Source organism: Chamaea fasciata, unplaced genomic scaffold, assembly GCF_029207755.1.
Source record: "Chamaea fasciata isolate MVZ Bird 193981 ecotype frontalis unplaced genomic scaffold, bChaFas1.0.hap1 SCAF_4, whole genome shotgun sequence".
Classification (NCBI taxonomy): domain Eukaryota; kingdom Metazoa; phylum Chordata; class Aves; order Passeriformes; family Sylviidae; genus Chamaea; species Chamaea fasciata.
The window spans coordinates 7,749,973-7,763,900 of record NW_027094089.1 but is presented as its reverse complement, the minus strand read 5'-3'; the positions used below and the strand labels follow the sequence as shown (position 1 = coordinate 7,763,900).

General features: G+C 37.3%; 1 protein-coding gene across 4 annotated transcripts in view; it reads right to left on the bottom strand.

Moving 5' to 3' along the window:
* Window positions 1-429: 429 nt before the first annotated feature.
* BNC2 (basonuclin zinc finger protein 2) overlaps window positions 430-13,928 on the bottom strand; it is a 333,060-nt gene continuing 319,561 nt past the window's right edge. For 2 of the 4 annotated variants that reach the window (XM_066180813.1, XM_066180816.1), the window contains exon 6: window positions 3,856-8,299. In XM_066180813.1, the coding sequence (XP_066036910.1) occupies window positions 7,639-8,299 (661 nt within the window). In that variant the 3' untranslated portion in view covers window positions 3,856-7,638. Of the gene's footprint in view, window positions 2,038-3,855; window positions 8,300-13,928 lie in introns of those variants that run through there. The other 2 variants (XM_066180815.1, XM_066180814.1) reach the window with 2 other exon arrangements.

Genomic DNA, 13,928 nt, shown 5'->3' with positions numbered 1-13,928 from the left:
AAGCATGCTTCAGCAACTCCTCTGCCTACTTGAATTTTCAACTGCTATTCAGCAGTCAGAAAGCACACAATAAAATGGGGAGTGATTAAATCCAGGTACACTGGCCTCCATGCACTTAAAATTTCTTTAAACGTAGCATGTGGTCTCAAGGTACTTCACTGTAAAACTCTCTCTTCTGAGGGCCTATCTGAGAAGTACTTCTGGAGCCTGTACTTTCAGCAGTGTTCTTGCAAATGAAGGTATAAATCAGAAAAAATCCTCTTTGCACGAGGACAGCAGATTGTGTCTCAGATATGTTTATCTAGCACTTTGTAGAAGTTCATGCTGAATTCAGCAGGAGATTCTCCTATCACAATAGAAGAGGACATAGGGAATTTGCATTCATGATAGGAACAAAAGAGGATGAGATTTCTCTGAAATTTGCCCAGGGATGGGATAAACCAGTTAAAAAATAGACGGCACATCCTGTTTGGCACTGAACCTATGCAGCAAGACATGTAGTAAATTCAAACAACTCTTTCTAGCAGGTACAGTATGGCTTATGCCAATACAAAGCAATTAGTTGCTACATAAGCAGACAAAAGTGCCATTACAGACAGTATTTCTCAGCTGACCTTTTGCTAAGAAGCCATCTTATTACTGTCTACCTGATAGCTCGATAGAGCAGACAGTGGCAGCCTTGGGCTTCCCAAAGACAAATCAAAGTGCTCCAGATGGGACTTCCCTTCACTCACTGCAGACGTGTGCATGCTTTTTGTGTGTGTCTGCCCGTGTGTGTGTGTGTGTGTGTGTGTTAGGGAATGGGGAGGGAAATCCTGCTTCTTTTACTCAATTTTGCCTTCACAGGGGATAAACAGGCAATTACACATCCTTTTATATTTGATGGCCAAGTGCTGAACTTGAAAGCACACTATTAGTTTGTGTCCCTTCAGGGCCAGTGCAATAAGTAGCCAGGAGAGCTGGGGCTAAGGAAAAGAAGGTGTTGTCTGCTGTTAGTGTGACAGTCTTGTCAGCAGCATTCACATTACTGGAAGGTAATAAAGTGACAAGTAAGTTATTAGAAAGATATGAGGTGAAATTGAACTGAAGCTTCTTTCTGCTCAGCTCAGTTTTTTTTTTCCTGCTTTGTAATGGTCCACTATTTGTTACAAAACAAGCCTTGTCTTCAGATCTTATATAAAAAAAGAAATATTTATTCTTTGCAGGAAAGGTCACATGAATTTACAACATCACACTTTAAAGGAGAGGAATGGGAAAATAATTTCATGACAACTACAGCTGCTATTTAAAAAAACACAGTGTCATCATAATGAACAATAATACTGGCAAAAGTCAGAGGACTTATCAAAAATATGTCCATTTTTTAACCCTTTGGTGGTCCAGAACAGTTTTCATTTAAGTGTCAGTGCCAAACATAACAGCAACAGTATTGGGATATACATGATCAGTATCGTGATCAAAAAATCAAAGCTGTCATTCAATATCATGACTTGAACAGAGAAAACAAGCCACACAAAACTAGTTAACTACAGACTCAAGATAATACTACTTATGTAAAACAGTTGCTGCTTCACTCTGTTACAGCCATTTAGAAGGCAGTGATAATGCTGCAGTGTTTGAAGGAAGAGACAGAAACCATGAGACTGGAACAGACATGTATTTGGGCAAATATGTGGGTGAAAGGTTCAGTCCATCATATGATGTTGCTCTGTTCCTGAAGTAGAAATGGGTATGGAAAAGAGTTCCTTTTATGTCCCTACAGTACAGGAGAAAAAAGCCCAACTCATCCTGTGGCAACAGCAGGATATGCTGATGCTTATCCAACAAAGTAGCACTACAGTCACTGTTTTGTTGAGTTACTATAGCAGCAAAGTCTTTTTCTTATGTCACTACATAATAAAAAAAAAAGAAAGAACTGAAATATACCAGCTGCCATCATGTGTCTGCCACTCACCTTTTCCCCACAGAGAACTCCTGCTGCCTCTTGCCCCTTAGTACAGGCACCTTTTCTTCTCTTTTCAAATAAAAAGAGTAATTCTGTTAACCCAAAGAGAAAAGTGACAAAATGTTCTGGGGACTGAAGAAGAACAGCACTGTCCAAGTATGTGGCAAAAAAAAAAAGTTAGAGAAGCATGTGTGTACTCCTTGACGATACACTTTCTCTTCCTTATTATTTACTCTGCCACCAATGTTGCTGTGAAAATATCCTACGCAATTTGAGTACAAATACATTTCTAAAAATACGTAATTTTTTTTCTGACAGCAGCTGACATCCTTAATGACCACCATGTGAAAAATGTGTCCATATCAAGCATTTTGATTATTAAATATCATACACATTGAAGAAGAGATTTTAGGAACTAAATCCCTGGTTTTGAAAATGGTTCATATCTCTGGAACAGATCAGACCTTGAACTATTGTATTTCTGAGCCTTCATGATACCCACACAGCTCCTTGTCTTGTTGCTTTTACCTATTCCTACCCCATACATTTAGCTATCTTAGATCTTTAACGAGGTTGAAAAGGCTAAAACTCAGGGAAAACTCAAGTGCATCCTGGGAGCCCTACTTTCTATTAATTGTACTAGACTGAATCAAGCGAGGTACTGACCACTGCTGGCAGCTACTTTCCAGAACCTGACTCTAATAATTTTTTTCCTAAACAGTTCCTTTTTGGGGGATGGAATGGGAAACATAGGTGATGGAATATGCATAAACTTGTGGAACAGGCAGAGAAAGTAAACTTTCAGTTCTATAACAGGAGGGAGGGAGAAAGGGAAGAAGGCAGGCAGAGAGGGAAGAAGGGAGGTGGAAAGGGAAGAAGTGAGTGAGAGATAGAAGAAGGCAGGCATGCAGGCAGGCAGGCAGGCAGGCAGGCAGGCAGGCAGGCAGGCAGGAAGGCAGGAAGGCAGGAAGGCAGGAAGGCAGGAAGGCAGGAAGGCAGGAAGGCAGGAAGGAAGGAAGGAAGGAAGGAAGGAAGGAAGGAAGGAAGGAAGGAAGGAAGGAAGGAAGACACACTTCAGTTTACCCATGGCAATATGGTGCAGGATTTCTTCTGTGTAAAGTATCTACAGATCCCTAGGAAACATAAATTTTATGAGCTCAGACATGAAAAGCCTTTGAGAGATCTTTAAGAGCAGTGTCCATGTGCTATCAAAGGTTTTTAATCACATTTTGTCAAATTGAGTTGTGACTCGGTGACAGAGTGCTTATAGCTTTGTGTGCATGACTACAGTGTCACCACAGCATTAGTGACAATTTAAAAGGCAAGGTTAAAATCTCAGGCATAACAAAATGTACCTGACTGAGATATAACTCAGAAAAATTGACTAAATATTTTAAGGTGTGCAAAAATATTTATGAGTTAAATTAGCTTTTTACTAACACCAGCTAATTAGTCCTCACAGGAGCACACTTACAGGCAAGATCACATTAGTATTAGTGATAGTCCAACAGACTGAAACATAAATGGGTAAGTGATATGATATGTTTGAAACTAAAAAGTGAGAAGAGGCTACCACGGGTGTTAAAACTCATGGTTTTCATTCTTGTGCTTTGACTGTGCTGTTTCCCTTCCAAATTTTCATACAGTTTTTCAAAGGATACCTAGTGATTAACCATTAACATGTGCTTTCCTGACACACCACACCCCCCACCCCTCCCAAAGGAAAGAAAAATCCTAAACAACCTCCAGACAAATAATTCTGTTTCTACAGGAGGTTCACTACAGTTATTTTCTAATTGCAGACAAAGCTTTTTGATATTTACAGAAAAATACAACTACCTTGAATAAAGCAGTGAAACAATATGGAAAGAGTGACCACAATAACTATAAAAACCAAAAAAGAAGGAACAAACTCCATATAAAGAGAAGGGTATTTTCCTCAAAGCTGGTCTAATTCTTGCAAAATGGTTTAGACTGACCAGTTTGGAAACTGAAGGGATAGCCACAAGTTTGTGATAACATAAGCAACTGCACAATACTTATCATGTAATCACAGCATTACAGGCCATGTAGAGTGCTGAAGAGATGAGATGTTTGGTCATTTTTCTTACTGCACTCCGGGTCTCTGCTGAGATCACCCAGAAATGCTACTTTCAGTAAAAGCAAGCTGCTGTGCCAGAGCCCCTTTATGAATTTTTCAGATAATGTCAGATGATACAAATTCCACCACAAGAACAATTCTGATAAATACAGATTCTCATAGAGATGCATGTTAAGCTGAAAGAAGGGAAATGCCATTCAATTCAAAGTAAGTGTAAGTGCCCTTCTAAATAAATGACTGTTCTGACATTAGTACCACAAACACTGAAGAAACTACTTTTGCCTAGATTTGCCTAAAAATAACAGTGAGTAGTGTTCTGTCCACAAAACAGACATGATATCTTCTACATAGCTTAAGCAAAATCTGAATGAAATTAAAAGTAGGACTTGTGAGCTTCTAGGCGTTTTTGGAAGTTTGCCCCTTTTTCCTTACTTTATAGAATGTGCTGTTCAATTTTGTGTAATAAACAGATTTTTTTTCTATGTCAATAATATGTTGAATTTATCTACAGATGATGCTTAAATTTCCAAACAAGCTTACCAAACCCTTTTGACCTCTAACAGAAATATAGTGAAATAAGGATGCTGAACAGTGGTTCATCCAGTGAGGAATTATCTATATACCTCAAATGCATTTTTCATTAAAAATTATATTTATTTGTACCGTGCACACTACAAAAGAGTAGGGTTTTTTTTCTGTATATATAATTCAATTTTTGTTTTATTTTTTAGACTTTCTATACTACTTGCTCCTATTAGACTGGGAGGAGAGATCAGAGTGCAGTACAGGTAACACTACAAAGGTTCATGTATTTTGGAAAAATGCACCCTTACTGTTCTAATTTCCCTTTCTTACAAACACACTGAGCTTGCACAACATAAAACAAAGAAAAGCAGATCTCTCCACTCAATTTTACAAGGGCAAGTATTTGAGATTTTGAAGGAAATAGAAAAGATGAAAGAAAAATGTCAGTGAAACAGCTTACTTTTTTGCTATAAAGTTTCTTTTTGTTAAACCAGAAGGTAAATTTTCCTTATAGTTTCTGTGGAATCCATAAATGTTTTCAGGGCTTCATGAGTGTACAGAATTAAAAAAATGATCAGAGGCTTGTAACTCATAGGAACATAGTGAGAATTCATTTAGAAATACTTTTATTTTCTACAACTGGAAATACTGATTTATTAGATATTGATTCCTACTTTTGGAAACAAAAATACTGAAATGCATAAAAAGTACTAAAAAAGAGGAAATCTATATTAAGAGTTTCCTCTAGAAAATGTAAAAGTAATTAAGTACTCATGTGGACATAAAAAGTAAGAATAATCAAAATGCACAGCAAAACAATACAGCGACAAGCTGAAACAAAGGAGCATTTCTGACTCTTTGCTAAGAAGAATAATATTCTGGGCCAGTAAATACAGAAAAGGAACACATTCTCACTGAAGGAATATTTTATTGTATGCTGAAATATCCCTTCTGGGTTTGTTTGTTTTTGCTTTTGTTACTATCATTCGTTTTGTAAAGAAAAGAGACTACAACACACATCCTAATGGCTTTGGCTGTAGGTTGAGCTTAAGTAAATACCATCCCTCAGTCAGTATGTTGTGGTAACTAAGGCTGCCAGTGTGGTTTACCAGCTCAAGCAACATGTGTAAATACCGGAAACAAAAAAAATTCAGAGGGCAGCCTCCTTTCTCTCTGCCTTTCTCAACTGCTCGCTCCTTCTCTGTCTCCTGGTTGTGCTCGCTCTCTTGCTCACTATATTTCTTGGACTTTCGTTATTTTCTGACAAAGTATGTGAGTGAAACACAAAACATAAACACAACTAGACATCCTTTTTCTCTGTTTTCTAATTTTATCCAAAGGGAAAGTTACCCAATAAAAAGTCCAGCATATATTTTCAGAGCTACTAAGTGCTTCTGCCATTAATTTCTTTTGATTGCTTCTAAAAAACATGCCTTAATCATACTACAGCACTTTCCATTGCAAAAAAGACAACTTTACAGAACAACATAGTTAACATTATTTCCCTGTTCATTTTGATTTTTTTTAAACACCACAAAAATCCAGGCTATATTAAGAAGCACACAAAATTATATTCATCTTTGTTCTGTATCAGCATTTATATCCCCAAATATTATGCATGTTTGACAAAAAAAAAAAAAATTCTACTGGTTCACATGACAAAATTCTGGGTTTTTTTTCTTTTATGCAATGTAGTATATAAGGAATAAGCGTGCACTATTGTTTCTAGTAATAATTGGCATTTGAAAAAAGCACCAAGAATTCTGTATTTCACTTTACCCCTTTTCTCTCCCCAGTACTTTTCTGTGTATAGTCCAAAAACTACAATGCAGTTATGGTGAATAACTCTATTTTCTTTTTCCAAAATGTGTGCAAAGTTGGCACTTTTGTGTTAACACTAAACACTAATACTCTTTGTTTGGCATTCATGCCCTCATACTGACCAGATCACTGTTTTCTAAGTGTATTTTTTTAAAGACACTTACTGAAAATATGGCAATAGTTTAAGAAAAAAAAAAAAAAAAGCATGGATATTATTACACATCCCCTTGTAGTGTACGAAAAGTGCATGACTGGATTTATGTAATAGTACAAGACAAAAAAACTGTATCAAATCAGGTACTGTAAAGCATGCCAGCACCTCCGTATTACTTATATCTAGCAGGTAGTTAAAACAAGACCGTGGTTCTTTTAAAAATGTGCATTAAAGCTAACATAAATGAGTAAAACTAGGCAGCAAACTATTTTTCCTGCTTATCTAACAGCTGAATGTAACTGTAAAAATTAAGCAAAAAAAATTAGATTTAAACCACCATCAATACAATTGTTTTACATCATAGGCCTGTCAAGGCTCAATATATATATACAAGTATAACAGCCATGCTTAGTAGAACGTTATCCCCAATGCTTAGAAAACACAAAGACAACTAAGTAGATTGTTTTTTCTTTCTCTTTTTGTTTGTTTGCAATTTTTTTGTGTTTTTTTTTCTGGGGATTTGTTTGTTTGTTTGTTTCTTTGTTGGTTTTTTGGGGGGTTTTTTTTGGTTTTTGGTTTTGTTGGTTTTTTTTTTTTTTTATTTTTTTTACTTTTTTTTTTTTTTTTTTTCCGGGCAAGAGTTATGGGAAGAACAAACGGTCTCTTTGGAGATGACCAAGAACATTCTAACAGAACTAGGGACAACTGCAGTTTTTCTGTTTGTTTGTTTGCTTGCTTGCTTTTGTTTTTAAATGAAGGATCTCTTCCCCCAAATTACGGGCCCTCTGTTTTTTTCTCTACTAAAAAAAAAGGAAAAAAAACCCCAACAACCAATAAAGGGGAAAAAGCACCTGGTGTTTCTTTCTTTTGCTAAAAAAGAAAAGAAAAATTTTTATATATATATATATATGTATATTTATATGTGTATATATATACATACATATACACATATATACATAAACATATATATGTATATATACATATATATATATACATATATATATATATATACGTAAAGGGAGATTGTATATGGCAGTTCAGATGTAGTGGGCCCTCTCTGAGAGCTGGCATTATGCTGTGTCCATCCTTGACCTAATCTACTGAAGTGAAAGGAATGTTTTTATGCAGATTGGGGTTCTGGCTGTGCCGATTTCGGCTACGGACAGAGGAGAACATCATGTTGCACCCAGGGACTTTGCACTTGTGCATTTCTCGCAAGTGCACTGTTTTATAGTGCACTCGGAGGGTTCCCTTGTTGCTGTACATTTTGTGGCAAATGTTACACATTATCCCACTGTTGCTCACCGAAACACTGTTGAACATGAGGGATCCTGGGACATCGGTGCCCATACCTACAGCTAAGGCAGGGGCATCTGCTTTGTGGGCAGATTCCCCGCTGTCACTTGCCCCATCGACGTCGTCCAGGAGAATACCCTCATCACTTCCTGCATCAGACTCTCTTGAGGAATGGATACTGCTGCTGGACTGGATGCTGGAGGTGGTGCTCAGGTCTAGTACCATATAGTCTTCTGCCATGCCCCTGCCGTACCCATTCATATGGGAATCCTCAGTACCAGCAGGTGAAGAAGTGTCTTCCCTTATGTCAAGCCCCATCTGATGCTGAGCGCCATATATCTTCACCAAAAATTCATCGCGGAGGTCCTTAGTAAGAGAAGGCTGTGAAGTGTCCAAGCCCATGTCATCCAGTTCTTTGGTCAACAGTTTACGGTGCAGGTTTATGTTAGCACTGTGTCTGGGAAAGGAAGAGGGAAGGGAGAAAAGGAAAAATGTACAGTATTTTTGATTAAACATACAGTCAACAAGCACCAAATCCAAATCATGATTTCTTGATAATTTCTCATAAAAATATCCCCTTATCCATGTTGCTTGGAAATTTCAGTCTTTCTATAAGTGGACTTGCAACATAAATTGCAACATAAAAACTAAACAAAACAAGCGAATCCCCCCTTATTGTTTTTCTTGCTAACTGCTGCTCCTCAACATTAGTCCCCAACAGCAGCTATAGCCCTTTTATTTGAAATTCACAAAATAATAAATTGTACTAGCAGAAAATACAAAATACTCCTCTTGATTCCTAAATCCCTGCTGCCTTTCCTTCTCTTCAAGAGGCAAAAATATTAATATATGGAATATATGTATGTGTGTCTATCTATGTCTTACTCTGGACCCATGTCTTTAGATATTTATCCATACAAACATAAAAATATGTTTACATTTATATATATATCTACTCAAATAACTCTGGAAGTGAAATATAGGAGGAGAGTCAAATAATGATAACTGAATAAGGCATTGTCAGAGGTCCTGATTCTGGTAATTTAATTCTTGTATAAAGGAATTCAGACTCAGGCCAAACAAAGATGGAGAAGACTTGAAGGGTTTAAGAGAATGAGTCTTTGAAGTCTGCATGTAAGTTTCTTAGCCAAAGTTGGTGATTTCATCCCTCTAAGTTGTCACTGCCACTCTTCCCTATACTGTCTGTATGCAGCGGTAATTGACTCAAGCAGTGTAATGTCCAAAACCCTATTAATGGCAGTGAGAATTTTGCCCCAAATCAATCTAAAAATTTAAGCATGGGTTTGGTTTATGTATTTGCTGAAGTTACTGCATATTCAAGACAATGGAAAACTGTCACTGATGGAAGTGGATTTTAAAGCTGATCCTATGAGCTGCAAATTAAATGACTCTCAAGTGTTTTACAGGATCTGGGCCTTTTCTCTCAAGAAGTATAGCTCTACATTTGCAAACAATGTAAGCCTTTGGGTTAGTAAAAGTGTAAAATGGCCCATTATTTGAAACTGCATTCTACTCTCCACTTTTGGTATCTTTATCCATCAATTGCAGTAGAACCTCACTGATTTGCAGTAGTGTCAGGAAACCCTCTTTGAAAAACTGCATTTTCTGAATTAATGTTGCAACCAACAAACATGACAGACATCGAAGACCTCAGACCACAGAACATGCTCCTTTTGCTGAAGTGCTTAAGTATAAGAAATCAGTGTAAAGTTTTCAGTAATAGAAAACTTAAGGGTTCAGTTTTCAGAATGTGCAGCATTGATGAGGAAATTACAAATATTTATTCAGTTTCTTTGGAGGGTGACTTGAATTTCAAGTCAGTAAAAAAAGAACTAGCGAAGTTCTACTGCATAACATTCTTGGCAAGCTAAGGACCCAAACCCGCAATTTACAACATGCAGACTCACCAGTCTGTCTGCCCATTATAAATTGCAGATCAGAGCCCAAATGTAGGAGGGAAAAGAAGAAGGGGCGGGGGGGAGTGGGAGGAGGGTGGGGAAAGAGAGAGAGAAAGAGAGAATTTTAACATAGGAATAGCTTAATTTGCAAAAAGCACTAGGTACAAAATTGGCATGAGAAGACATAACAATGATCAAATATTTTACAGACATTCAGGTCCTACATTAACAAAAAAGGGAGAAGAGGAACAATAGCTATTAGCAATATTTCCTTATTGGAAGCTTTTATTTTAAGAAACCCTTTGAAACATACCTCTCAACCAACTGAAGTCCAAAACATGGTACAGCAGTACAATGCAAATAAATAAAGCAAATGCAAACGTAGGAAGATTAAATTGATGTCAAGAAAATCTCTATAATTTTCTAACACTTACTTTGTGATTAATTTATCTGTTGCACATAATTTAAGGGAATAAACAAACACCAATAGAACTAACTTGTCCCATTTACCTGCAAATGCAGGTAACCGTTCTCTGACATAGAATTGATACTGAAATGCAGTTTAATTGAATGTGTATGCTTGGGATGCAATTATTCCAGTAAGGGGGTGGTCTAGAACAGAAGGCTTCTCTCCTAATGAGAGACAGTTGAGAGGTATGGGCAAGGGTGGAAAAAGTGGGAGTATTTCTTGCTTTTGTCCCACATGGGAAATACTCTTTTCACACAAGCAAGTATAGCACCATTCCTTTTTTGAGGCATAGAAGTATAATTATGCATATCTCCACACTGCACTTAGGAAGGCTGAGCTTACCTTGTGATAAGATCAGCTTTCTAATCTTTTGCTAAATTGAGATCACAAAAGACAGAGAGAGAGGAAAGGAGAAAAGAGAAAGAAAGGGGTAGGGGGAGGAGAGAGAGAGAGAGAGTGAGAGAGAGAGAACAAATTCATATTCCAATCCAGACATATCTGGTTTAAAAAAAAAAATCTGAAACCAATAAAACATAGATTTAAAAAAAAGTCTTGATTGTGAAACTGGTTTTTGTCAGCTGTAATACCACTTATACTGTTGTCCTGATGGATACAGACTCAATCACACAATACAGAAAACATAAAGAAAATTAATCAAAGCGTATTCACACCATACCCATTATTATCCACAAATGAATTCTGAACAGATGCATGCAGTGCACATACATGATTGATAAACAGTAGTCCTGATGGTCACTTGCCTTCCTGGTTTTAGATGGAATGTAGCTCCATGTAAAGTTGCTAAGTGCAGTACAGGAAACGCTTACTGTGAAGGTCTGCCCACACTGACCAGGGTTATAAAATGACCAAAAAAGCACATTTGTGCTTATCATCATAAGGTTAACTGCAAACTATTCATAAAGTACTCATGCGTGTACTTATAATTTCTCCCCTTCTCTCCCCTCTTCACTCCTGCATTATGGGAATTTGTTTCAGCATACCAGCTAGTCAGGATAATTGTAACTGTTGCCTCCATGCATTTGTGCTTACTATTTCCTTGATTTGCTGCTGAGAAAAACAACAGTAAGGCCTGCAATGAAAATAACTTCAGCATTCACTAAACGAAGAGATAAAAATAAACTACCATAAAAGAGGAGTCACCAAGCCCCAGGTAGACAAAAACTATTCTGAGAAAGACCAGTGTAAGGATGCAAACTCTGCTGATGTTCTGATAAGAAGAGATGCCTCCCTAATTCAATTCTCACAGCAGTAGCAATCGGTAATCTAGTTAAAGCATGTACCAGTCCATAATATCTGTCAGGCAAATGATGTGCAGAAATGAGTGGACCAGTTCTGGCACTCTGCTCAGTAGTGTCCCTTTTCCGCTGTCAGCAGTACTGTTGGATTCTCCTAATATAATTACATTGACTTTTATTCAATTAAGTGCCATTCCTAGCCTTAAAAAGAAGCTACTTTTTCAATTGATTCAGGTGTAATGCAATAATTAAGATGAACTCATGGCAGTGCATTAGCTCTGCTGTTCATACTTCTGAACATATTTTCATTCATAGCAGTCGATTTCCATTATGCAACCCCAGTTCAAAAGAATTGATTCTTTTACATTAATTTCTTAATCTATTTCACTTGTGTTTAATACTGTCCCTAAATATCACATGTGAAAACATTCTGGTGGAGAAGAAGCTATGAGTTGTGGAAAAAAAAATCATTTATTTAGACTGAGGTTTTGAAATCTTATTAAAAACCCCAAAGTCTCAGACCCCCTTCTCGATACCTAAGAGATTTTCCATCTTGATTCAACTGTTTCTCCTCTACTTTGTCACTCCCAAACTCTAGGAAGTCCCCTCTGAGCCCTCGGCCAATGCTTACCACCTGTCATCTTGTTCATCTGCTCCTCCCCATGACACCTGCAGTTTCTTGCTTCAGCTATTCTGTTCCCTGATGTAATTTACAAAGCTGCTTACCTCTTCCTCCTCCAGATACTCTTACCAGGTATGTGTAAACAATGGTCCCTGAGTAAGCTGAGGCACAGCTTGGGCAAACTGATTTGTGCCAGCTCATGAACACTGCCATCAAACAGACAGAAAATCCTGAAGCAAAATATGCCAAAATCTGCTGAGCTTCAGCTTGCCATGGCTTCATTACTTCTTATACCTTAAGGCCATGTCTGGTGTCCTTTGCACCCCCACAACTGCTGCTGTATTTGCAGGGGAAAGAACTTAAAGGACATAAATGATTGGCAGAAACATGCATACGTTCATGAAACAAAATATTTGACCTAATTAAACCCTTTGAAAACCTCTGGTCGTCCTAGGTTGCTTATTTGTACATCAACTACCAGAATGGCATTTGATCCTCACAGTGGAAATGCTGCATAAAGACAACTGATGATTAAAGTCTTCCAGGCAGGAATATGCCATCAAATGAGTTTAACTAAAGGCATATCTCACTCTGTTTCAGTTACTATACCTACTTTTTCCTAGGCAACAGGGGACAATGAAGAGGTTTTCTTCTGAAAATACTGTCTGGGGCAAAGGATGCCCAAACACCTGTTTAGGTCTGTATTACATGACAGATATCCTTAAAAATGAGGAGAATATTTTTCCAAGATGTTTTGAAATGTAGCTTGCTGTGGCAAGGAAGTTTGAGCAAATTCTAGGACCAAGAATTCCTGATTTTTTTACATAAACACCACTCTTTTCAAGTTACTATTAATTAATTACCTATTTGGAAGGCAAAGTGTGTGGAAAGTCCTCACTAGAGTGAATTCTGCTGTAAGAATGGAGCAGTCGTGAGGATGCTAAAGATAATGATGATACACATAAAATCTGTGGTTGTGGTGAAATGTCAACCTCTGAGTTCCCCACTGCCTTTTCAGGCAGGAATTTCAACAGCAGTGCAATACAGAATCCTACAGCAGTTACGGAAGCTCCCCGATTCTGGGCATAATCCCAGTGGGAATAATATTTTCCTTCTCTTGTGAAGTTCATGGGAGTATTCTTTCTTAACTAGAATTCATTGTTGGTTAAACCCCACCTTCTAGTAGCAAGTTTCTTAGTGACAGATGCACTACACACCAACAGACAGAAGGGGATTATAAGCCTAGGAAATATAGTCAATTAAACATACATTTTATTTACACAGATCATTAATCCTCACTGGGATATCTTTAGCAGTTTCTTTCTACACTTGTCAAGAAATCTGATTTGGTTAATTGACTTTTCATTTGTTGGAAAGAAAAATTTAATGGCTCCTTTAGTTTTGTTTATTTTTATTTAGTCAGTCTTTTAATTTTATTTTGAAGTGAGTGAGAAGGAATTTATCAGAGTACAATTTGCCCTGGTATAGAAATTGCCATGAATCCTATGGATGACTCAAGGCCAAAACTGGATGCCCACAGCTGTAGTCCTATCTGCACTGGGGCAAACCTCTCTGATGCACAGAGCAGAGTTAGAGAATTCAGATTACAAAGAGCGCTGTTTATCTAGATTCGAGCATCATATAGGGCATGAAAAATTAGGTTGAATGTGTTCACCATTCAGGACAGGACAGGACAGGCAATGAAAATTAAGCATATATTATTTTATTATTTTAGCAAGAGAAAAGTGTGATTTTATGTAAATATTATGAATGAGAGAGAAAAAGAGAGTGAGAATGAAAGAGAAGCACAGCTGTTAGGG